At 47.1% G+C, this 23,958-nt stretch overlaps 2 protein-coding genes across 2 annotated transcripts in view; one reads left to right on the top strand and one right to left on the bottom strand.

Annotated features, from left to right (window-relative positions):
• Positions 1 to 18,219, bottom strand: part of ABCF1 (ATP binding cassette subfamily F member 1) — a 37,556-nt gene extending 19,337 nt beyond the window's left edge. Inside the window, exons 1-13 of the mRNA XM_035107242.2 lie at positions 17,956 to 18,219; positions 13,007 to 13,053; positions 12,455 to 12,538; positions 11,748 to 11,883; positions 9,982 to 10,019; positions 9,567 to 9,674; positions 8,215 to 8,277; positions 5,802 to 5,864; positions 4,230 to 4,316; positions 3,940 to 3,984; positions 2,242 to 2,358; positions 598 to 690; positions 217 to 339 (exon numbers count right to left, since the gene is read on the bottom strand). Of these exons, the coding sequence (XP_034963133.2) occupies positions 217 to 339; positions 598 to 690; positions 2,242 to 2,358; positions 3,940 to 3,984; positions 4,230 to 4,316; positions 5,802 to 5,864; positions 8,215 to 8,277; positions 9,567 to 9,674; positions 9,982 to 10,019; positions 11,748 to 11,883; positions 12,455 to 12,538; positions 13,007 to 13,053; positions 17,956 to 18,049 (1,098 nt within the window). The 5' untranslated portion in view covers positions 18,050 to 18,219. The remainder of the gene's footprint in view (positions 1 to 216; positions 340 to 597; positions 691 to 2,241; positions 2,359 to 3,939; positions 3,985 to 4,229; positions 4,317 to 5,801; positions 5,865 to 8,214; positions 8,278 to 9,566; positions 9,675 to 9,981; positions 10,020 to 11,747; positions 11,884 to 12,454; positions 12,539 to 13,006; positions 13,054 to 17,955) is intronic.
• A 2,599-nt stretch (positions 18,220 to 20,818) lies between these two features.
• The window catches only part of GNL1 (G protein nucleolar 1 (putative)), a 31,342-nt gene continuing 28,202 nt past the window's right edge, over positions 20,819 to 23,958 (top strand). The window contains exon 1 of the mRNA XM_060271217.1: positions 20,819 to 20,989. Coding sequence (XP_060127200.1) covers positions 20,914 to 20,989 — 76 coding nt within the window. The 5' untranslated portion in view covers positions 20,819 to 20,913. The remainder of the gene's footprint in view (positions 20,990 to 23,958) is intronic.

The following is a 23,958-nucleotide window of genomic DNA, read 5'->3' as shown; positions in this document are numbered from 1 at the left end:
TGGTGGGAGCTGAAGTCCAAAACATCTGGGCCAAGGCTGACCCTCCTTGCAATCTCCTTGTTCTGCCAAAAGTGACTCGGCTTCCTCTTAAGCTTACATATCCGTCAAGAAAATAAAATTAGATGTCCACTCTAGAGACACAATGGAAGAAGAGACTGGAGGAATGATCCAGACTGGAGGGGCAAGGCGGAGGGCAGTGGATCGAGAAAGCCATACCTTGATGTCAGAGGCGTTCTCCAGCATGGCCTGCCGTGAGGACATCTCCGCTTGGGACACCGAAAAGTCATTCTCTGCTGCGCTGGCTGCTTTTAAGGTTGCCACCTGCCGCTCGAACTCCAGCTGTTGGGAGGAGAAAAAAAGGTCTGTCCGTGAAACAGCAGCAAAAAAGAGACTCTTCCCCATCTACCATTTGCCAGGTGCCGGTCAGTCCACCAACACACTCTCCACAGACTTACTTCTATTCAGGGCATGCATTACCAGGATTTGACCTTACAACGAGCAGGCAGAGAAAGCCATGAGTCCTCCCCCCCCCCCAGCCAGCCACAAACAGGAATAACCTTTTGGGCCTTTTCCTTTGGTCCCCAGCAAAGATCTAACCTGCTTCTTGAGCTTCTTCTTCTCCTTTTTACTGAGATGGGCGTAAGGATCGTCTTCCTTCTTCTCCCCTTCCTCTCCCTCCTCTTCCGACTGCTACAAAAATCACAAGGTGGTGTGGTTTGTGTTAACAAACGGGGCCAGGAAAGGAAAGCAAAAATGTCCTAATATGAAACCTTTGGAGAGACCCTGTGCTGCTCTCCCCTCCAAGTCAGTTCAGACTCCTCTCCTGCCCTCTCTCGCTTCTGGTATGGCTCTGCAGGGCTCAAGAGTCCTTTCTGCAGGGAATGAACCCCAGGAGACAGAAGAGGTGCTTCCATAGACCTCTTTAGTCTCTCCAGAGAGCTTGCCGGAGTTCTGGATCAGTCATAGGGTTGAGAAGCGGCATGCTCCTATAGCTCTCCCTTTCATTTCTTGCCCACATGAAGTAGAAAGGAAGAGGTAGGAAGGAGTTTTTTGGGGGGGTGGGGTAAGCTGCAGTGGCACCTACGTCTATTTGCCCCAGGCACTAGGAACAGCCTTGCCTAACTTGGGGTCCTTCACATGTTTTGGACTACAACTCCCATCAGCCCCATGCTAGCTGGGGCTGATGGGAATTGTAGTCCAAGCCATCTCCAGGTTGGAGAAGGGTGCACCTGAATGTGTTTGAAGGAATATGGTTTGCACTCCACCCCGTGGGCGACTTGTGGAAGTCAGTCGGTAGTTCACCGCAGCTCAACCAGTGTGATGTATCAGCAGAGATTCCCTGCTCCCAGCAGAACAGCTTTTTCCACAATCCCCCGTTAAGGGAGGGAAACTCCTCACCCACACAGTTCAAAGTAATGAAGTGAATGCCCTAGAGACTATTATACTTTCTCTAAGCATATTTTCTGAACCAATGGGAGGGTGAATGGCTCAGCAAGGCATATACTCAACCTCCCTGCTGTTGCTATGGTAACCCAGTGCGCTTGGCACCCTTTTCTCAGAACATCCAGACGTGGGAAATATACTCCAATTAACCAATTGTTAAAAATTATACTTATTGTCTATTTTTAGATACTCTTGTTTTCTTTTATTGTTTTTATGTACAGTATTGCATATTTATGTGTGCTGGTCAAGAACAGTAACAATAAATCAAAAATACTGCAAGCACTGTGCCATTTTACCCATTGTTAACATGACACCAACACACACACCCTGTTGTTTTTTGCCAGAACCCTCACCAATACGTGAGTTTGCCTTGCCCAGCGTTTTTTGTTCCTAGAAGACAAGAAGAGCAGAGATCTAAGCTATGCACACAGGCACTGGTAAATACAAGAGACAGTCAGCGTGGTGTAGTGGTTAGAGAGTTTGACTGACACCTGGGCGATGTGTGTTCTAGTCCTCACTCAGCCACGAAACTCACCACCCGATCTCAGCCCAAACCACCTTGCAGGATTTTTGTGAGACTAAAATGAGGGGGACCCATGCTCTCTGTCTTGAGAACCTTGGATGAACGAAGATGGGATGCAAGCGCAATTAATAGAATACTAATAAATACCGAACAGCCTATGTGCATCAAAAGGAGAGAGCAGGAGCCTTAAAGCTCTCTCCTCCTCCTTCCTGCATAAGGTGGAATGCAGTGTGGACAAAGCCCAACTGACGCAGCGAAGTCACAAGCTCCCTTACCGGCTGGCTGCCCTGTTTGGGCTTCTCTTTGCCCTTTGTGGCCTCTTCCTCTTGGTCATCCTCACCCCACTCTTCCTCGTCGTCTATCTCCTCCGCCTCCAGAGCGGCAAACATGTTCTGAGGAACCAAAGAAACAAAAACTTGCACAAGAACATGATTTAAGAAGAGGCCCGCTGGGCCAGGCCAATGGGTCTTCTAGTAAAAAATAAAAGGTATAGGACTGCTGGACAGTTAAGTCCAAAGGCGACTATGGGGAGCGGCGCACATCTCACTTTCAGGCCGAGGGAACAAGCATTTGTCCACAGGCAGCTTTCCGGGTCATGTGGCCAGCATGACTAAACCGCTTCTGGAGCAACGGGACACTGTGACAGAAACCGGAGCGCATGGAAATGCCGTTTACCTTCCCGTCGCAGTGGTACCTATTTATCTACTTGCACTGGTGTGATTTCGAACTGCTAGGTTGGCAGAAGCTGGGACAGAGCAACGGGAGCTCACTCCATCACGGGGTTTTGAACCGCCGACCTTATGGCCTGCAACCCCAAGAGGCTCAGTGGTCCCTGGGTCTTCTAGTACAGCATCTTGTTCTCCCGTGGCCAATCAGATGCCTGCAGGGAATCTCATAAGCAGGACCTGAGCCCAAGAACACTCTCCCCTCCTGTGGTTTCCAGCAAGTGCTTTTCAGCATTCCTGTCTCTGACTGTGGAGACAGAGCATAGCTATCCTCAGGAAAAGGAAACAGTGACTGCACTCGTGCATCATGGCAGGCCAAGGGTGGGGAACCTGAGCCAACCCCTCCATCCCACAGTTGATGGACTACAAGTCCCATTATACCTGACCGTGGCCATGCAGGAGAGCGAGTATGGTGCAGCTGCTATGAGCTTAGGGCCTGGGAGCAGGCTTCAGCTGCGAAGATCACTGGGCAAACTTTGGCCAGTCATTGTCTCCTAGACTAATCTACCTCACAGGGTTGTGCGAGAATAAAATGGGGAGCAGGAGAACACCATGTACACCACCTCAAGCTTCTCAAGAGGCGTTGTAATGTCACCACAAATAAAATAAACGCCATCTGCAGGGCCACAGATACCCCACTCCTGCAGTAAGCCATTCGTTTACTGCAAATGCACAGGTGGATCTTCCTTCAATTTCCTCCCTGCTAGCAAGTGGGAGAAACAAACCATGATGCTCAAGCTTAGGGTTTCCATCTGAACCATGGGCTGTTTTTCTCTCGAAGAAACCGTGGATTGGTAAAACCAAGGTTTGCTCTTGGCTGACAAACACTGGTTTGTTGGGATAGCAGTGGCACAGCACTACTACTACAGGCCTCGTTCCTGTATACCTGAAGGAGCGTCTCCACCCCCATCATTCAGCCTGGACACTGAGATCCAGCACCGAGGGCCTTCCGGCAGTTCCCTCATTGCGAGAAGTGAGGTTGCAGGGAACCAGACAGAGGGCCTTCTCAGTAGTGGCACCCGCCCTGTGGAATGCCTTCCCAGCAGATGTCAAGGCAATAAGCAATTATTTTACTTTTAGAAGACAACTGAAGGCGGCCCTGTTTAGGGAAGTTTTTAATGTTTGATGCTGTACTGTTTTTAATATTCGGTTGGAAGCCACCCAGAGTGGCTGGGGTATAAATAAATTATTATTAAGCCTTGAGGGTTGGATTTTGGCCACCAGGAATCGCCTTGAGGTGTCCCTTACCTTGGTCGGCTGATTCTTCTTCCCTGCAGCCTGTTTGGTCGCAGCCTAAAAGAAGTATGAAAAGAGATGAGAGAGGCAGAAGAGAGCGTGAAAGGCAGCTGTTGCAGCAAACCTTTTCTCCTCCACATGCCCAGATCTTTCCCCTCTGCTTTAAGGCGAGTTAAGCAACTTGAGAATCACCTATTTTAACTGTCAGGCACATAATCCTGGGATTCTCCTGTTTGTCTAACCACCCACCCACCCAACCAACCAACTCTTCACATGACTCTCCCATTCCTCTTGTGCTGTACCTTTGCTTTCTCCTTGGGTTTCTTTAACTCTTCACTGTCTTCCTCCTCATCACTCTGAGCCAGGATAGCAATGGCTGAACCCCCTCTCTAGGAGTGCAGGAGAAAAACAGACAAAATGTACAGGTAATGCATACCAAGTCAAAAGGGGGTTCAGCACCCTGGGTAAATGAGTACTATTATCACTATTATTATGGTCATCATCACAACCAATTTACAGTGGTACCTCGGTTTTCGAACATCTCAGAAGCCGAAGGTTTCAGTTTTCGAACGCCAAAAACCCGGAAGTAAATGCTTCCGTTTTTGAACGCACCTCGGAAGTTGAACGGCTTCCGCTGAGTTCCCCCCCCCCCAATTTTCTCCATTGAATTTGCAGACCGTCCTTTGCGCCTTGGTTTTCGAATGTTTTGGAAGTCGGATGGTCTTCCTGAACAGATTACGTTTGAAAACTGAGGTAACACTGTGTTATTATTATTTTCATCATCATCATAATCAGTTAGTCATCATCACTCCCACCAATTTATCAATCAGCTTCTACACAGTTATCTGAAGGCAACGTTCAATAAGAAACAGCTAAAAATTCAAAGCAAAAAACCCAGCCAATATATTTCAAACAATATGAAAACAAAACAAATTAGATGCTTGTAGGAAAGAAAAGCTTAAATCTGCTGCTCTTTGACTTTTCCTTCACTCTGATCAAAGCAGAAATGAAATCTCACACAAGTATAAACTTCAGATGAGTTTCAAGACCTGAAGCTGAAATTTTGACAGCCTGGAATTTTCAAGCTCCATGGGTTTCTGTTCCTCTGCGGCACTGGATTGTTTCCAGTTTCTCCCAGGTGACAAGTGGAAAATTATGTTTTGCCTCCAGGGCATCTACCGACTACCCACTATTCCTGATCAACAATCTACAATTTGCCATGCTGTATGAAAATGATTTTTCCTCCCTCTACCACCTCAAATCCTTCTGAAATGCTCCAATTCATTTTCCCATTTAATGCGCTACAATTAAAATAAAATTAGGGAAATTATATGTTTTAGCGTGATCTGCACAGTTAACAAAAAGCAAAAAACTGGGAGAGCATATGGGTTTTCAAAATGGTCTACGTCAGGCATCCCCAAACTTTGACCCTCCAGATGTTTTTGACTACGATTCCCATCTTCCCCAACCACTGGTCCTGTTAGCTAGGGATCATGGGAGTTGTAGGCCAAAACATCTGGAGGGCCGCAGTATGGGGATGCCTGGTCTACGTACTACCAACGGCATATTTTGCATCGAATACACAGTTTCAAAGCATCTCCCAAGCCCCAGCCTCAATTGGCCATCTGTAAAATGGGAATAATATCAAGCTGCTTTATAGCGCAAGGGTGATGGAAGAGAGAAATAAAAAGGTTCATAAGGCAATTTGAACAGCTTGGACTGCTCAGGCCATTCCAGGAACATTTTATGCTCAAAAGTGGGATACAAATTTACAAAGAAATAATTTAAGAATAGTAACTAAAAACATTTAATTTAATGTTTTGATAAAAAGGTTAAAAAACAGTGTCTTCATGATCAATGATGAAACACCAAACCTCCTGTTTTCCTTTGTTCTTCTCATTTTTCCTACTCTTCCTCTTTTTGTCTTCCTCCTCTTCCTGGGAAATAAAAGACAAGAAATTCTGATTATTATTTCCTACCACAACCAATGCAAACTAGCACTGGGAAGCCCACCTATCTAGAGTGGTTCAGCCATTGAGGATTTGCATTATTATTTTAAAAATTAAATTACGTGTGTTACAGCATAATAGTTACGATCATGAAGAATTAGGAAAGCCCGTGAACACAATTAATTCCAGCCTATGACACATCCTTGAGGGCAATATTGTATTGTTTTTATCCCAACTATTAGATTTGTTGCGTTTTCTAAGTCCCAATGGAGGAATATAAGAAATATAAGGAGGGCTCTGCAGAATCTCCTTCCTGTTGAGCTTTCCAGGAAAACCTGGGAGCAAATATCGGTGTGGTATCAAAGGCATCCCTAACTGCCCAGTTTGGTTTTTGAAGCCCAGGCATCTGGTTCCAATGCCAGTATTCTTAGTGTTTTTAAGTGTCAGGAATAACTTTAGCCTGAACACAGCAGAGTCTGCGCAGGTTTTCCGGAAGCTTCTGGTGGTAACTTAAATGACTAGACATCTGGACGCAGAATAACTATATACAGGATTTATTGGATGAATGATATCCAGAATTACTATGTAGAAACTTTAGAACACAAAAGAAATAAAACAAACCCTTTCCTTTCTGTTTCTCTCTCTCACCCAACCACCTGTTACAAACGCCACAGTCTTTCTACTTTTTCCTCTGTCTTAACATCACACAATCCTTATCTTTTAGGAACTTGTCATCCAATCAGAGAGTAGTTGCTAGGCTCCTGTTACCATGCTGAGAGAGAGCAGATATTGGCTTTCTGCCCAGCGTTAATTGCCTGAAGAAAGAAGCTGATCCTTTTTGCACGTATGCATTTTGCAAAACCCGAACAAGTATTCCATCCCTAGAACATACGTAGTAAGTACAGAAGTGCCCCTGAGCCAGTGCAGAGTGCATTTTCCTCACCCTTGTGTAGCAACAGAGAGCTCCAATGGTGAGGCTTTTAAGGGGAAGAGTTTAATAAAGGTTATTGGGGTTTTTTTAACCAATCAGATGTGAACCCAAACTCTTTCCCACAGCAGTGCCACCCGGAAGCATGCACTGCCCAAAACAATTTGGTCCCGACATTTTTAAAGGACCACTTCTTTCTACATATCCTGTTTGCAAGATCAAGAGGGTGATCCCAGGAGACATGGAAGCACTGGTTTAAACATGCACAGAAAGGCACCCTCCGTGGTTATCGAGGATTCCCTTGACCCCGTCATCTTTTAAAAACATAGGAGACTTTAACAATTTAGGCAGGAGTTTGACAGCTGCTGCTCAAATATGATTTACTTGCCCACTTCTACACAGAGCCAGACCAATGGCCTATGTGGTACAGTCCAGTCCACCCCGATACTCACCTGCCCACACCTAGTTTGATATGATGTCAGGGGTGCAGCAGGTAAAGCCATGTCAGGAAAGCAACAACTGGGGGCTTTAAAGTGTGCTCCCCCAATTAGCTTTTCTCTGCAAGAGGGGCTTGCATTCGGTGCTTTTCGAATTTGGAACCCAATACAAACCACGCTTGTTTTATTGTATTTTAAATATTTGTTGGAAGCCAAAAACCCAGCCAGATAGGTGGGGTATAAATAGTAATAATAGTACTAGTTGTTATTAAAAAGGTAAAGGACCCCTGACAGTTAAGTCCAGTCGCAAACAACTCATCTCGCTTTACTGGCCGAGGGAACCAGCATACAGCTTCCGGGACATGTGGCCAGCATGATTAAGCCGCTTCTGGCGAAACCAGAGCAGAGCATGGAAACGCCATTTACCTTCCCACCGGAGCGGAACCTATTTATCTACTTGCACTTTGACGTGCTTTCGAACTGCTAGGTTGGCAGCAGCTGGGACATAACAATGGGAGCTCACCCCATTACGGGGATTCAAACCGCCGATCTTCCGATCAGCAAGCCCTCGGCTCAGTGGTTTAGACCACAGCGCCACCCGCATCCCTTATAGTAGTAGTAGTAGTAGTTGTTGTTGTTAAAATCAGCTCCACTAAGAAGCTACCAGCTGGCACTCCTAAGTGCATCCGACCCCTGCAAGTAGCAGGGCTTGCTTTCACCGAGTTCAAATTTGAGTCCGAATTTGGCATGCAATGTAAGTCCTGCTTTCGGGAGGAATCTTTGCAGCTACAGCTGCGAAGGAAGCATTGGGGAGCGCTTCCCCGATTTTTCCGTTTGATCCTGAATCACCTGACATTATATGCCATCAGGCGACCGGATTGTGGCTGGATGCAGTCCCCCACCCGAATGAAGACGATCCACCGTCTTCCAGCCCTCTCTTTATTTTGGCCCACCCAGCGCAGCCCATACTGACCTTCTGCTTGGCTTTTGGCCCTTTCTGGCCTGGTTTCTTCTCCTTTTCATCATCTGAAGAAGCCTAAAGAAGCAGAGACGGATTGTTTATCTGCACTAGGGAAAAGGCCAGAAAGGCATCCCTGTTGACTCTGGTTCTGTACTTTGCCACAATGCCACCTCCCAAGAGCAAATGCATACAGGAGAGAGGACTGTCCTGCAGGGCTAGAAAAACCCCAGCAGTCTGATCACTCAGTTATCTATCTGCCTATCTGCAGCTCCTGTGCTTAGGAGTCCGAGGCCTTTTTCCAGTGCTGGGAAGGCCGAGTGCCAAAGGGTTTGAAGATCAGTGCCAAAGAATTTGAGATCTTCAGTCCTGCTGACAGTCGTTCTCTGGCTGTTCGCATGCTGGAAAATCCCCATGTTCTGTATGTCCTTGGCTTTGCATAAATTCACCCTTCTGCTTATATAAGGAAGGTGGAAGGAACTACACAGAATGCTGAAGACCCACCTCCAAACCACCAAGAGCCCTGGCAACCCTGCATCTCAACCTTCACTTGACCAGGCCTTTCCCAAGTGTTTCAAACCCTTCTGTCTGCAGACATAGTGGCTAGAAGCAACTTCTTTTTAATGGGAGTAAATGTTTTGCATTCCGCTCACTTGCGCTACAGAGCCCAAATACGCAAGTGAAGAAGCGCACAAAATTCCTCTTCTGACACTGTGTCCTGGCCTACCTAATACTCTACAAATTCCCATCTTGATCCAGGGGCATACCTAGCCCAGCTGGTACCGGGGGCGGCACCTGTGCGGCACCCCTACGGATTGCGCACGTGTGGCATCCTGCATGGGGCGTGGCACATGCGCAGTCCGTATGGGTCACCTGTGTGTGGGGTGCTGCTGGCGCATGGCAGCCCATAACGGGGTGCTGCGTGAGAGCGGCAGCCCGCAAGGCCACCATACGGCAGCAGCAGCCTGTACGAACTGCACATGTGCACCAGCCCCGTATGAAGTGTGCATGCGCGGGATGCTGCACATGTGCAGTCCGTGCGGGGTGCCACTTGCGCACGGCAGTCCCATGGGCCGCCACTCGCGCACAGTGGACCATAATGGGGTGCTGTGCGAGAGTGGCACCCTGTAACAGGGTCCCGCTCGTGCGGTGGCCCGCAAGGCCACCACACGTCAGCAGCAGCCCGTACGGACCGCGTATGACTGTATGGTGCGCGCGGGTAGAGGCGAGGGGCAGGGAGGGGTGTGCCAAGTGTCACCGCCCCCCCCCCAGGCTGGAACCCGGGGTCCACTGCTCCCATCGCCCCCCCTTGCTACGCCCCTGTCTTGATCCAAATCACTTCCTGTCGGATCCAGAGAGAGGCTAACCTTGTTGATCTTATTCTTGTCAGGTCTGGTTGGTTTCAGAGGTTCCTCTTCGTCGTCTTCTTCCTCCTCACTCTGATCCTGGCTCAAGGCGGCAAAGACATTTCCCCCCTAAAGAGAGAAAACAAGCGCCAGTGAAGAAACTGCAGAGACAAGTACCATGTAGCAAGCTCCCCTTTGCTTGGTCACCAAAAGTGAAAGGCAGCTTCTCCTGGGGGATTTGCTGGTGGCGGCTCAAATTTTACCATGCAATGGTCTGGCCACAGAAAGGGAGTCCATTGCACACAAAGTCTTTGTTAGTCTGGGGTTCCAATCATCCACAGGGCCCCAGGTTGACTCCGGGGCATTATTATTATTATTATTTATTTGTCCCACCCTTCCCTAACCAAAGGAAACGTCAAAATGCCCAGAAACCCACCTTCTTTCTCTTGCCAGCTTTGCTGATGGGGAGAGGCGCTGGAAAAGAAACAAAAAACTGTGAATACCTGCTGGGCAAGAACAGGACGTTTGGGCAAGGTGGGCCGTTGGCCGGATCCAGCAGGCTCTTCTTGGGTTCCAAGGAGCTTATTCAGCCCCAAACTCTGTCTCCAACAGTGGCTAGCCAGATGCCGAGGAAAGCTCACAGGTAAGCCACGATGTAAGCCTCACACTCTGTTTGCAACCAGCAGCCCACAGCCCCTGCTACTGAAAGCAACACCACTGCTAACACAGATCTGCTCAAACTGCTAGCCTGGATATAAATCAGCAGCGGGGAAGGTGCAGTTCTGCAGATGGTAGCTATGCTCCCATCAGGTCCAGCTAGCATGGCCAATGGTCAGGGATGATAGGTGTTGTAGTCCCTGGCAACATTGGATGGGCCACAGGAACCCCGTCTCTGACATTGTGAGAGTAGTGGGCGCTCTCTGCAAGAAATGGTGCTGATCACTCAAAGCTATACATATTTCAGTCTTTATTTACATATGTACAAAGCAGCAGACATCATTCAGCCATCTGTACTGTCGGACTCAGAACCAGGAAGTAACTTTTGGCGGCTTTGTCTTCAACACAAAAACTTAGGCAGCCCTAACCTCCGCCTCTGCCCTTTAAGTTTCCACTCCCACCTCCCCCTGGCTGACGGGACCTGTGTAATCTCCCTCTCTGTTCCCGAGCTGGTGGGAACAGCATCCTCAAGCCCTTTCACGCCCTGGCTGCTTATTGCCACACCACACCCCTTCTCCTACTGCTATTTCCTGTCCTTCTTCTCCCAGCTGTCGCTGCCCAGCCTCCTCCTCCCTCTCTACCCTCAAGGGCTTGCTAGGCAGTGCCCTGACAGACATGAACCTGTTCCGTGAGGCCGGGAACACTAATGCAGGGGGGCCCCTCTGTCCAAAATGATTTGGCCCTCGGCTCATTTCACATAGGTGGGGGAAGGGCCGGGAGAAGAGGAAAAGCTAAAGTGGATGAAGCAAAGGGGAAACAGGGGTGGTAGCCCACTCCAACCAATAGTTTGGGCATCAGGGAAGAAGCCTGTTTTTATGAGGGAGGGGAGGTGGCAGAAAGAGAAGGTGAGAGGAGAAGTGGCCCTGCCCACTAGCCACCACAAGCACCATTTCCACCCACCACCTACATCAGGCATCCCCAAACTGCGGCCCTCCAGATGTTTTGGCCTACAACTCCCATGATCCCTAGCTAACAGGACCAGTGGTCGGGGAAGATGGGAATTGTAGTCCAAAACATCTGGAGGGCCGAAGTTTGGGGATGCCTGACCTACATGCACCTTCCAACAGATAACCCCTGAGGAAAAGGTGGTCCCCAGTCCCTCCCCTAAGGACCAATGGGTGTGTGAGAGAGGAAAGAAATGTCTTGGAACTCACACAGAGTGAAGGGTGACCAGCTTGTGGCTTTCCATATGGCTGTTGGACCACAACTCCCAGCAGCCCCAGGCAGCATAGCCAAAGAGTCAGAGCTGATGGGAGCTGTAGTCCCCAGCAAGATCCTAGAGCAGGAGTGGGGAACATGGGCCTTCCCAATGTTGACTGCAACTTGGCCTTGGCCATACCAGTTGTGGCCAATGGGAGATGTCGTTCAGCAACATCGGGAGGGAGAGGGGGCACCAGTTTCCTGTCTCTGGTCTAGGGGGTTGGAAAGGTTCCTCAGCCCCAATGTAGAGAATCTCCCTCCCCCCACAAGATCGCAGCCTCCAACCTTCCTCTTCCTCATCACTGGCTTGGGCCGACAGCTTCTTCAGCCGCTCAATTAGCTGGTTCTCGTCGTCATCGTCTTCCGTCTCTTTTTTCTTTCGGTCTTTTTTCTTGTCTCGTCGCTTCTTTTGCTGCGACTGCTGCAGCCATGAAAACAGACAGACAAACAAACAAACAAACAAACAAACATGAAGAGGGTGGGCAACCTGCCTTTCTTAGCAAATTATCTCCCTGTGGCACTGTGACATCCTCAGCCCCATTGCAGAGGTGGACTTTGGTAATATGGCACCCTAAACCAGGGCAAAATTTGGCACCCTCCCTGGCCAAAAATTTCTTATTTTAAGAATAATTCATTTTGGTACATTTCCTTTTTATGGCTCTTCTGAGTAGGTACCTGTATAAATATATTATTATTATTATTATTATTATTATTATTATTATTATTATTATTTTGTGTTCCCCTCAGCTTGGCATACCATATGGAGAAATGGCCCACACTACCCTAAATCCAGTGAGGTCAACTAGCATGCCCTCTGGTGACAAGACCCACAATATATATTCCTCCCAGGTTCATGGGTTCAAGCCCCACACTGGGCAAAGGATTTCTGCATTGCAGGGGGTTGGACTGGATGACCCTCATGGTCCCTTCCAACTTCACCATTCTATGATTCTGTGATCCTGCTTGGCACTCCTAGTTCCAAAGTTATTTACCTGTTGTTGCTGCTGCTGTTCCTCTTTCTCAGCTGCTTGCTCCTCACTGGCATGTTTCTCCTCCACAGCCAGTTCCTCAAAGAACTTGGGAGACAGAAGGAAAAAAGTTTAGGATAGTGGCAGGGAGGTAGTAGCCCCCTCCCTCCGAACCACTACCCCCTACTGGAAGGAGGGCAAAAGGCTTCTCCATCCCTTCCAAAAACCAAAAATAAATCCCCAGTAAGCCAAAAATATTAAACAACCCCCCAAATTCCTGGATTAGCTTTACATATAAATGGAGCTACTACCTCTCAGCTGAATTATGGAGGTGAGTAAACAGGAAAGGGGTGGCAAAGCATTCTGGGACATCAAAAAGTGCTACAGGTGCAGTTAACAACCACCGGTGCACATTCCCCAAAATGCTGAAGTGTCTGGAGGAGGAAACAGAGCATTTGTGGAAGGTGGCAAAGTTCTCATGAAGGTCAACAGAACTACAGAGCACGTCCAGATTCATGGATGTCACACAGAGACCAAATGGGGGTGACGTCAACAGAGGACGAGACTGAATCTTACCGACTTTTTGGTCTTCTTATCCTTCTTCCCCTTCTTTACCACTTTGTCTGAAAGAAAGAATCGGGAAGTATTTGAGATACAGATACATTGAGCGCCAAGAACTTATTGCGGCAGCAGGCAAAAACATGTTCCCCCCTTCTTTTCCACCTCCCGTGGGCTCATGAAACAAAACCTAATTATCTTGACTTTCTACTGAACCCTCAAGAAAGGGCATTTTCGTTGGCCAGGTTCAACGCAAACCCATCGAACCTCCTGTGGGGAAGGTTCTTGGGCAGGGCGGAGGCTGAAAGGATCTGTCCGTGTCATGACCCCCAGGTGGAAAGCCTGGTTCTTCATTGTAAAGCACATGGTTCTTCATTGTAAACTTTACGACGACCTTCGTCAACAATTCCTGGACCGGCTCTGCATCCCCAGAAGGAGACCAGAGCGGGAAATCTTACAATTCCTATTGTTGGGGAAGGATCAGGAGCTCACCAAGATGGTGGCTCATTATCTTCATTTGCTATTTTCTCGTCGTTATAATCTGTAGATGTCTGAATTATTAGAAGCCCCAATGTCGTGAAAGCGGATAGCGGAATACTCCCTTCTCTCTCTTAACACAGCGTTTGCCACAGTGATAATTTTAATCTGCTATTATTTTGTTTGCGTGTTTGTTTGATGCCAATAAAGGTTTTACCGTACAGATCCAAGAGTATTTGTCCTCAGCCACAGAAAAAAAGTATATATATCTCTCTCTGTCTCCCCCCACAGAGACCAGGAATCAAGAAGAGTGCGGGTACACAAAAGCACGCACCATATTCCACACTCAAGTGCACTATTTACTATACTGAAAGGGTGGAGCAGAGGCAGTCAGGTTGCTGCCCTCCACATGTTACTGGACTGCAATTTGCATCATCCTTGACCAATGGGCTACGCCAGCCGAGGCTCATGGGAGTTGTAGTGCAACGACATGGAGGGCAGGATGTTGGCCATCTCTCAGTTGAACTAGGAACGGGGGAGAACTGGGCTCAAATCCCCAACTCAGCCACTAAGCTCACCAAGTGATCTTGGGTTAAGTCACTCTTTTTCGGCATAACCTACTGGGCTGTTGTGGGGAGAAAACAGGGAAGGGGGAGAGAAGCACGTGCTTCACCCTGATAAACTGAGGATTTTAAAGAAAGGCAGGGGGAAAGTATCAGAAATAAAAGCAAGCTGAATTACAACATGGTGCAATTACACAATGTGCTGCAGGTTAGACTACAGTATACAAATACATATATGTGGGTACATGTGTATTCATATAGAGAGGGAGGAAAGCAAATATAAAAGCAAATGGAAAATATAAACGTATTAGCCCAAGAACAATAGTAAACCATCTCAATTGCAATTTCAGAATGCCTGGCAAAATAGGAATGCCTCAATTTGTTTCCAGAAATTGGCCAGGGAAAAAGACTTGACATGTTTCACCAGGAAAATTCTTCCACTTCTTCTTCTTCTTCTTCTTCTTCTTCTTCTTCTTCTTCTTCTTCTTCTTCTTCTTCTTCTTCTTCTTCTTCTTCTTCTTCTTAATTATTATTATTAAATATACCACCCCAAAATATTTCAGGGTGATTCACAAGCAAAATATACAAGATAAAAGCACAAATAAATAGTTAAAATAGAAGCAACAAAACATTAATGCCCCCCTACCACAAACACATTTAAAAGGCTGTGGGATATTAATCAGTCAAAGGCTTAGTTGAAGAGGAGTGTTTTCACCTGGCACCTATTTCTTACCATGATGTCCGATCCATTAGAGGTCCACATTAGTTTAAAATAAAGTCATACAGCTAAGGAAAAAATCTATTCCAGTCCTACCTGGAGACACCAGGTATTGAACCTTGGAGCTTTTGGGTGTAAATCATATACTCTACCACTGAGCTATGGCAAGCTGTAAATAGGCAGCATAGTTTTCTTCTTTCAATCATGACACATCCTATTTCACAGCAGTCTAAGCCTGCTGGGCTTCTTCCAAACCTAGCATCCTTTCCCTCCCAGCTCCAATTACCCCGGCTTGTCAAGCTTGTGTGTCTCACTCTGCCCACACCTCTCCTGCCACTTTCACTCCAGCCAACTTCCTGCACAGCTAATTGAAAATGGCCTCTCTCCCTTGTCCATATCCCCAGTTCATACATTAGAACCTGCAATCTGCAGGTGCTTGATGGACTCCAACGCCCTCCAGTCCCAGCCATCATGGTCAATGGATGATGGATACATCTGGAGGTCCACGAGGTCCCCACTCCTGCCATACAGGATTACAGTACTGAGCCTTTTGTTTGTGGGGCTCCTGGATCTTCCCACAACTACATACACACGGAAAATCAATGGCCATTCTACCGGCAGCGGAAAAGCAGTAATAGGAAAAAGATTCAGCTACTGCAGTTAAGAACATAGGAGGAGCTTGCTGGGTCAGGTCAATGGCCCATCTAGTGCTAGATCCTTTTTCTTTCAGTGGCTAGCCAGGGGAAAACCTGCAAGCAGGACCCAGACATAATAGCACTCTCTTGCAACTAGCACTGCTGCTTACAACCAGTGTTCAAAATTTGCCAGGCACCAGGTTGGCGACTGCAGAAAGCAAAGTGTCACTTAGAGAAGGAATGGAAATATTTTCCTTGACGGCGGCCTGTGTTTCGATAGCCCCAAAATGGAAAACGAGCGAGGTCCCAACTAAAGAAGAATAGCAAACTTAAAACTGATGGAATACACACAGCTTGCAGATCTAACATATAGAATAAGAGAACAAGAAGAATGCACGTTTGAAGAAGACGGGAAAATGTTAACTGAGTATATGGGTGAAAACTGTGTTCATTTAAAAACACTGGTAGCATTAATTTAAATTCAACAGTGTAGATAAGATTTGATGGATGTAACATCGGATTACTGAATGGTTTAGTCCATGTTATGCAGGGATGTATGGTATGCAAATTGAACCATGGAAAGAGAAGAAGGGAAGTCGCTGATTTAAGGTTGTTTAAGTGAATATCTTGAAATGTGATTTCGAAAATTTAATAAAAATATGAGAAATATTTTCCTTGAGGCTTGAAGTAGTTTCATTTTCGAATGTTTTATTTGATGTTTTAATGTGTTGTGAACGGCTTTGTTCTTTAAAATATAAAGCGGTACAGAAATTTAATTATAATAATAATAATTCCCATTGGGATGGGGGACACCAGCGCCTAGACATTCCATTGTGGCGACTGCAGCCTAGGTTTAAGGGACCATTTGGCAATTAGATTATATATACTGTACTGTATATGAATTTCTAACACTGCTTACGACTGTAGCTTCCGCAACTGCAGTTCTGCCTCTTTGTTAGAAGCTCAGGAGCCCCACAAGGAAAGTAATTATACTATATATAATTGGCAACTCACATATTACAGCAACATGTGTTGGGACTCACCTGGTTCTCTTCATCATAGCCCAATGCCCCACCCTTCCTCTTCCAAATGCCTTGTCACTAGTGTCTGTAAAATGGGTTGAGAGGTTGAGAAACTTTTATGGGAATTGTTGGGCAGCTCCTATCGCTGGTGGAAGTTAAGACAATACAGGCTAAGGAGCAAAAGGATGCTGCCCCAGCCCCAAGTCCACATTAAATAATGCCGAACAAATATTTCTGCGCAGTTAGCATATTTTACCCAATCGGAACCTCTGCCCTTTTTCCAGCAAAGAAAATGGCAGGAAATAACTATGGTGTTGGCAGGAAGGAGGAACATATACTGCTTCCACAAGTGGCAGTAGAACCTAAAGCCATTTTTATGAAAGTTTATGTTGTTTATTTGATATTTATAAAGAAAATAAATAACCATTACTATGGCTAAGAGACTGAGTAGCTAAAAAGGAAGTCTCTGGTAGAAATCTAACCTCTGCAAACTACTCTCTCAGCCCCCTCATCTACAATACAGGGAATAATAAAACAACTAAACTAAGGATTACAACTAGATCAGATCATGGATGCGAGACTCAAGCACTACTCAAATATCAAAGAGTTGTTAAAAGCAGACACATGCCTTGTTTTTATATACATTAGCAGCTAGGATTAGCTGGGACTTTGATTTACTTAGTACAGGTTGGGTTTATCAGTTCAACCTAGCATATTTTAAATTTATTTTTAAATCACTGTTTCTTTTCCTAGGGAATTCCTTGGTCGAATTATCTCTAGTTATATAAATGAAGACACATATGGAGGCTCACATGTATGGGGCCTTTTAGTCTGGTTCCTTGTCCAAGCCACAAAGTTTCATCCCCAATATTCCTCCTCTATCTAGCCAGCCGCTTGAACGTTCCTTTAACACACAAATCAAGGGGAGCACATCAAAAATACTAAGAATAGCAATGAAACCACCAGCACCGCATCTGGCACTTCCCAGAGCAACCAGCAACAGGGGGGGGGGGAAGAGACATCTGGGCTCCTGTCCATTTAGACAAAACATAAGCAGCAAATTAGGAGAAAGTGAGTTGGAAGAGGGGAAAGAGAGGCAGGGGCAACCGGAGATGGGGAGGGTGTGCTAAATGCTAGCAGACACATTCAGACACACCTACGACCAGTGCTTTTTTTTCTGGGGAGACGCATACCCCTAAACATTTTGTGAATCTAAGTTTGGCCTCTTTGAGGGGCAGTATTTCAACATGAGTAGGAAAATGAGAGTACCCCTAAACGTTTTTTTAAAAGAAAAAAAGTACTGCCTACGACTATGAGAGGCCCGCTGACCACGGCGGAGCTCGCTTCTGAGCAGACAGGCACGTGTATGGACAGAGGTGTGTGAATGGTGGCTGCTTGTTTTGGGTTGTTTTAAAGGGGAAAGACTTTTACAATTGTGTATGTTAGCCCCCCCCCATATTATCCCCACTTCCCCCTCCCCCTTGAAGGTCCTCCTCCCAACCTTCATGAGGACTAGCCCCTTTCCTCCCCGCCCACCCGCCTCCGCCCTCACCTCCAGCGCCCTCTCCGGGGCAGCGCTTCTCTTCTTCGTCCCCGACCCACTCCTCCTGGGGCTGCTGCTGCGGCTGCCTCCCTCCCTTCGGCATGGCTGCTCCCTTCGCTCCGGCGCCCGCCGCCTGCTTCTTTGCGGCTCTTCCTACCGCAATCTTGGCTCACAACACATGCCCGCTTGGGCCGCACTGCGCTTGCGCGGGAGGTGACGCGACCGGGGCTTCTCCAGGCCAGAAAGAGAACAGATGCTTTCGTCAGCGATCCCCGAGCGCAGGCCGAGTTGCAGCATAGAGATCAGGAAGCGCCTCTCCTAGAAGGGCACGGGAGAGACCCGGGATGCAACAAAGAGATGAGGAAGCGCCTATCCTAGAGGGGCACGGGAGAGACCGGGTTGCCGCAAAGAGATGAGGCAGGGCCTCTCCTAGAAGGGCACCGGAGAGACCTAGGTTGCGACATCAAGATCAGGAAGCGCCTCTCCTAGAGCGGACCAGCAAAAACCCGGAAGATTAGTCGCAGGCTGCAGGAGAGCAAATGGAGACGTGCAGTTTCTAGGACATGCACAAGTTTACTTTTCCGCTTATTTTAGCCAAGAGTGGGAAGGGGGTCGTTGCCTCCGAGAAAGACCTGCAGCGCTTTTTATTGAGAGGAATGCAGGTGCATGCCCAGAATGAAACAGATGTCCAGATCTAAACAGCAACTCTGTATATACTTAAGAATGTAGGGTTGCTTGGTTTAAGTACACACCTCGCGTTTGAAGCACATCAGCCTATTTCTCTCCTACCCACCCCTGGATAGGAATCCTGGGAACTGTAGTTTTTTAAAGAGTGCTGCAAATTGCAACTCTCCGAGAGGGTAAAAACTACACTAACCAGGATTCTTTTGGGGAAGCCTTGTGCTTTAAAATGTAGTGCGTATACACGGCTATAATCATTATAGTTGTGATTACTGATTTTTATATAGTCCCTAAGAAGAAGAAAACTACACTGGGCAGAAGTTCCAGAGTTTACAAAACCAAATATAAAAAAGTATAAGATTAATGGAAAAGCTTACCATGGTATCGATCAAGGTTTATAATCAGCTGTGAGCAGTATCAGTTTTTTTGTGGTGGTTCTGGTCCTATCTCCAGGGTCAGTTTCCAAGAAAGGTGTTGATTGTCTCTTGGCTCCCAGGCATTTGTGCTATGGGGTGCTGAATAATATCATCCTGTCCCCAGTGCTATTTTAACATATATATGAAGCTATTGGGAGTGGCCATCAGTACACTAACACTTGAATCAGGACAGGCTGCACAAGTTATGGAATTGGTGGTGGGCTGGATGAGGGACAACAAACTGACATTGAATCATGACAAGACAGAGAGGCCCTGTGGGTAAATGGTTCCTAAGTCCAGGTAATTAGTCAATTGCCTGCTTTGGATGAAGTTATGCTCAGTCTGAAGGAGGAGGTTTGCAGTTTGTGAGTGCTTGATCCATCTCTCTTGCAAGAGGCCCAGGTGACTTCAGCAAATAGGAGTGCCTTTTACCAGCTTTGGTAAGTAAGGTAGCTATGACTGTTTGTGGGTCAAGATAGCCAAGCTTGGTATATTGTCCATGTGCTGCTATATACTCTACGTGATATGGCTCTTGTCTTGAGGCTAACCTGGAAGCTCCAGCTAGTTGAAAATCCTGTTTTTATATATGCAGTTCTTTTTTATTGCTTACCTCATGGGAAGCCATTAATAAACCCAATAAATAATGTAGCAGTCACTATTAACTTAATGAAAGAATGTAAGCTTTCAAAGAATGTCAGTTCCTTTGTTAGTGGCCAAAAATCTATATAACAAGACAGTTAATGGAGTATTTAAAATCTGGCTGCAATTCCAAACACATAGACAGCCAGCTCTAACTGCATTCTTATGAATTAAGTCCCAATATATTAGATGGGTGCTTCAGGACATAGTAAGATTATTAACCTCACTTCTTAATAAGCATTTTTGAATCAGTTGATTTCAGTGGGCCTAGACATGACACTTAGGATGTCCTGCCTACCCCCACTAAAAATATTCTTGTTGCCTTAGATGCAAATGGTTTTATTCTATACCAATATATATATATATATATATATATATATATATATATATATATATATATATATATAAACATAAGCAGCCCACATGCCCAGATAGAAAACCAAATGAGACTGATATACAGTTGAAAGAGCAGTAAGTTATTCAGACCATTGAGGGAAGGGTAGTGGGTGTTTTTCCTTCCAAGTCCATTTCCCTTTTTCATCTCTGATGCGGAAACAAACAGTATTACAGTAAATGAAACTAGTAAATTGCATGTTGCACTGCATTATTCTTGCATTGCAGGGAGTTGGACTAGATGACCCTTACAGCCCCTTCCAACTCTACGATTCTCAAGTCTTTGTAGAAGGTGGGAATTCCGTCTGCGCTTTTCCCAAACAGCACTAGGAGGCGCTCAAAGGCTCCATCAAATGGTTGAATGGAGCAGTTTAGTTCCGTCCGCTTCCTCCCCCGACTGAAATGGTACGGCCCGAGCACCCTTGCAGAATGGCAGTGCGAGGTCTTGATTTCTCTCCCCCCGCGCGCCACCCTTAATGGCACCGTCCGCAAATCCCAAATCGCGTTCCGTTTTCGTGGAAGGCGACGTTCCATCGCCTCCGTCCACCTCCCTTTTTATGAGTCCCGAATGGTTTGGCCAACCAGTCAGCTTCCCCCCCCCCCTCTCCGCACAACTTCAGCGTTTCCGTTCCCTACGTCACGGCCCCGCATTCTTTCACTCGGGAGGCCCCGCCCCCTTTTCCTTTCGGCCCCGCCTCTTGCGCGGTGCTCATTGGGCCCTCATCTCTCCGCTGAGGAGCGCTCTCCCCTTGGCCACGCCCACTCCGGTGCCGCGAGTCGGGGCTGGTGGTGGAGGAGCAGGAGGAGGAGGAGGAGGGGACGGCAGCCGGGATAGGACATGCACCGCAAGAGGCCGTTCAGCGCTAAGCAGAAGAAGAAGCAGCTGCAGGACAAACGGGAGAGAAAGCGGCAGGGTGAGCGCGGGAGGGGGCGGGGCCGTGCGGGAGGGGGCGGGGCCCCGGCCCTACCTTGAAACAACTGGAAGGATGTAACATTCCCCCACCCTCTTTGGGCTGCATGTGGGGAGGATCCCCCCTCTCTTCAACATCTGTATCCTCACCTTTCTCTTATCCCCCAAACACCTCTCCCCTTTTCATGATGCGAAGGGACCGATCATTAGCAACATCTGGTTCTTATGATCGCCCACACAAACATCTGGGTAGCATAAGGCCACACCTCCTCTTCCTCCTTGAAACATTTTAGAGGGGGCGTTGGAGGGAAGAGAAAGCGTGACCTCTACCTCTCCTCCATTAAAACAAATCGGGGGGGGGCGTTTGGATATTTATTGGCTTCTGCATGAACCGCTTACAGAGAAAGCAAATCTTCTTTCCTGAAAACGTTTAGCACCTATCTCTTCCTCTCCCTTTCCCTCCTCTCTCTCTCTCTCTCTCTCTCTCTCTCTGCAAAGCGGGGGTGGGCAGGCATAAGTGAGCCAGGCCTTTCACCTCACGACTTAGCACCCCGCTGCTCCCCTCCTGGAAACAATTTGGAAGATGAGTCTAGAGATGTTCACTTTCTCTCTCTGGCTTCTGACATGTGGGGTGCATGCTGCTAATTCATGCTAATTGACAAGACTTATCTCTCCCCCACCCCCCCTTTGCATGTACGCACACGTACATGGAATTGTCAACTCTTTTGTGGAGCAGTCGTCCAGTCTTCTCCCTAAAATGAAATAAAACTAGGCCCTTTTGGTAGAGGGAGCACTAGCCTCTTACTTCTGAACCACCTTTTAAACTGTGTTCAAAATAAAATTTTAGGTTCCCCCCTCCCATTTTTTGGATAATGGCCTCTTGATGTACACTTGAAGGATGATTCTCTCTTTGGAAGGCATTGGGGGTGCTTGCTAGATTTCTGTGTACACCCAACATCTGCAATGCAGTGGGCATTATATTGTTTTCTCTTTTTCTCCCACCTAAAACTACTTAATGGAATAAACTGCCCTTCTCCAGTGCATCGGGAATGCTGTGTCCTCACCTCCCCATAGCGGGGAGACAGAAACACTTTTCAAATACAGAACACAACTCTTTCCTTCAGTTATTTTGGCTTTGGGCTGTAACCATTGAATCTGTTCTACTATTCATATTCAATTTTGTCCCTTTCCAGATATACACAGCCAGATCTTACACATGGTTTCTCTCAGTAGGACTTACTTCCAAGTAACTGTGTATAAAAGTACAATTTATGGGAGGAGGGGAACCAATGTGGTATTAGCAGTTGGAGCGTTGAACTAGGAGAGCTGGGTTCAAATCTCCACTCTGACAACAAATAACACTGGGTGAACTTGGGTCTCTCAGCCTGATCTACCTCACAGGGTTATTGTTAGGACAAGAGGGGAGAGACTTGCAAATAACATACTGAAAGCATGGAATACAAATTTACAGGTAACTCCCCATTTATGGGCACGCACATTGCTGCGAACATGGAAGTGGCACGAAGAGGCGCAAAAACAGCTCTAAAAGTGAGCAGGGAAACTGCGAAAATGGTGTGGTTTGTTAAGAAACATGTTAGAGGGGATGGAATTAAGTAAGACGAAACCTTAAAATGCAATTGTATGTAATTTGGGTTATAAATATCAGTGTTGGGTGAGCAGGAAATCACTAGCTTTGTTCAATTGTTCAGTAACAAATGTAATTTTCTATATGGATTTTTTATTTATTAAAAAAAGAACGCATTAGTAAAAGGTTGCATTAAAGTAGGAATGTGGAAGCTGTGGTCATCAAGATGTTAATGCTGGCTGGGACTGACAAGAGCTTCGGAGTCAGATCATAGGCCCTCCTAGGTCAATATTGTCTACTAGTATCATGAAGCCCGTTAAATTAACGGGTGCTAGAATTAATTAGCGGGGTCCCCCCCCATGACTCACCAATCGCCGCCACCTCAGCCCCTCACTCAGTCCCTTCCCCGCCCCCCCCCGCCCCAGCCAGCTGCCTCCTCAGCTTCCTCTCTCCCTCCCCATTTCCCACCCTCTTTTTTCTACTCCTCTTTTTTTTCTCTCTCTCTCTCTCTCTCCCTCTCCCCTCGCTGGTCCCAGTTGCAGCAGCCCTTCCAACCCCCCAAAACATATCCACACACACTTCCAGGGACTAATTCCCCCTTCCCCCGCAGGTGCACCCGCCCACTCGCTCTCCTGCTCTCGCCCCTCAGTAACGGCTAAACGATCCTTCAGCCCAGCAGCCGCATCACTCGCGGCTCGCGCTCGCGCTCTCTATCCACACCCACCTACCCTCCCTTTCCCTTTCGCCGGCACACGCCTGCCTCCTCTCCTTCCCCTCTAACAGAGAAGAAACCAGGAGGAAAGAGAGAGATCCTTCCATAGCGCAGCAGAGGCAAGGGGAAGCCACACACTTTTTTTTTTGTATGGTTGTGTATATGAAAGCATGTAATCTCTCTCACGGTCCTGGTTTATCCCATCCGAAGTCTCTGCGCTCCAAGTCCCAACGGCTGCCCGTGGGGCACATGCGCAGTAGCGCTATCCCACGGACACAGAGACTGGACGCAGAGACACTTGCACTTTATTATATAGGATATCGGGGTGCCCAAACTTTTTTCAAAGAGGGCCAGATTTTACGATTTTAAACCCACAATTGCTGAGCTTTTTTTTTTTTTAGGGTTAAAGTTCTTGAGCTTTTTCTTGGGTTTTACCCCAGGAAATAAACTTCCACAGGGGGGGCGGATTTAATTGACTGGAGGAACTGAACATGGAACTTTCTGCATGCAAAACAGATCCCCTGCAGCTAAGCCATGTCTCTTCTCCTGGAGTCCCAACAACATCTGGAGGGCCACAAGGTTCCACCTTGGCCTTAACTTGCCCTGAAATCAATAGGGCTGTATCTGTGTTTAGCATTACATTGTAATGTTTGCATCAGGCCTGCATATCTTGCAA

This window comes from Zootoca vivipara, chromosome 2 (assembly GCF_963506605.1).
Source record: "Zootoca vivipara chromosome 2, rZooViv1.1, whole genome shotgun sequence".
NCBI lineage: Eukaryota > Metazoa > Chordata > Lepidosauria > Squamata > Lacertidae > Zootoca > Zootoca vivipara.
The sequence above is the reverse complement of the archived record's forward strand: the minus strand, read 5'-3'. Positions and strand labels throughout refer to the sequence as shown.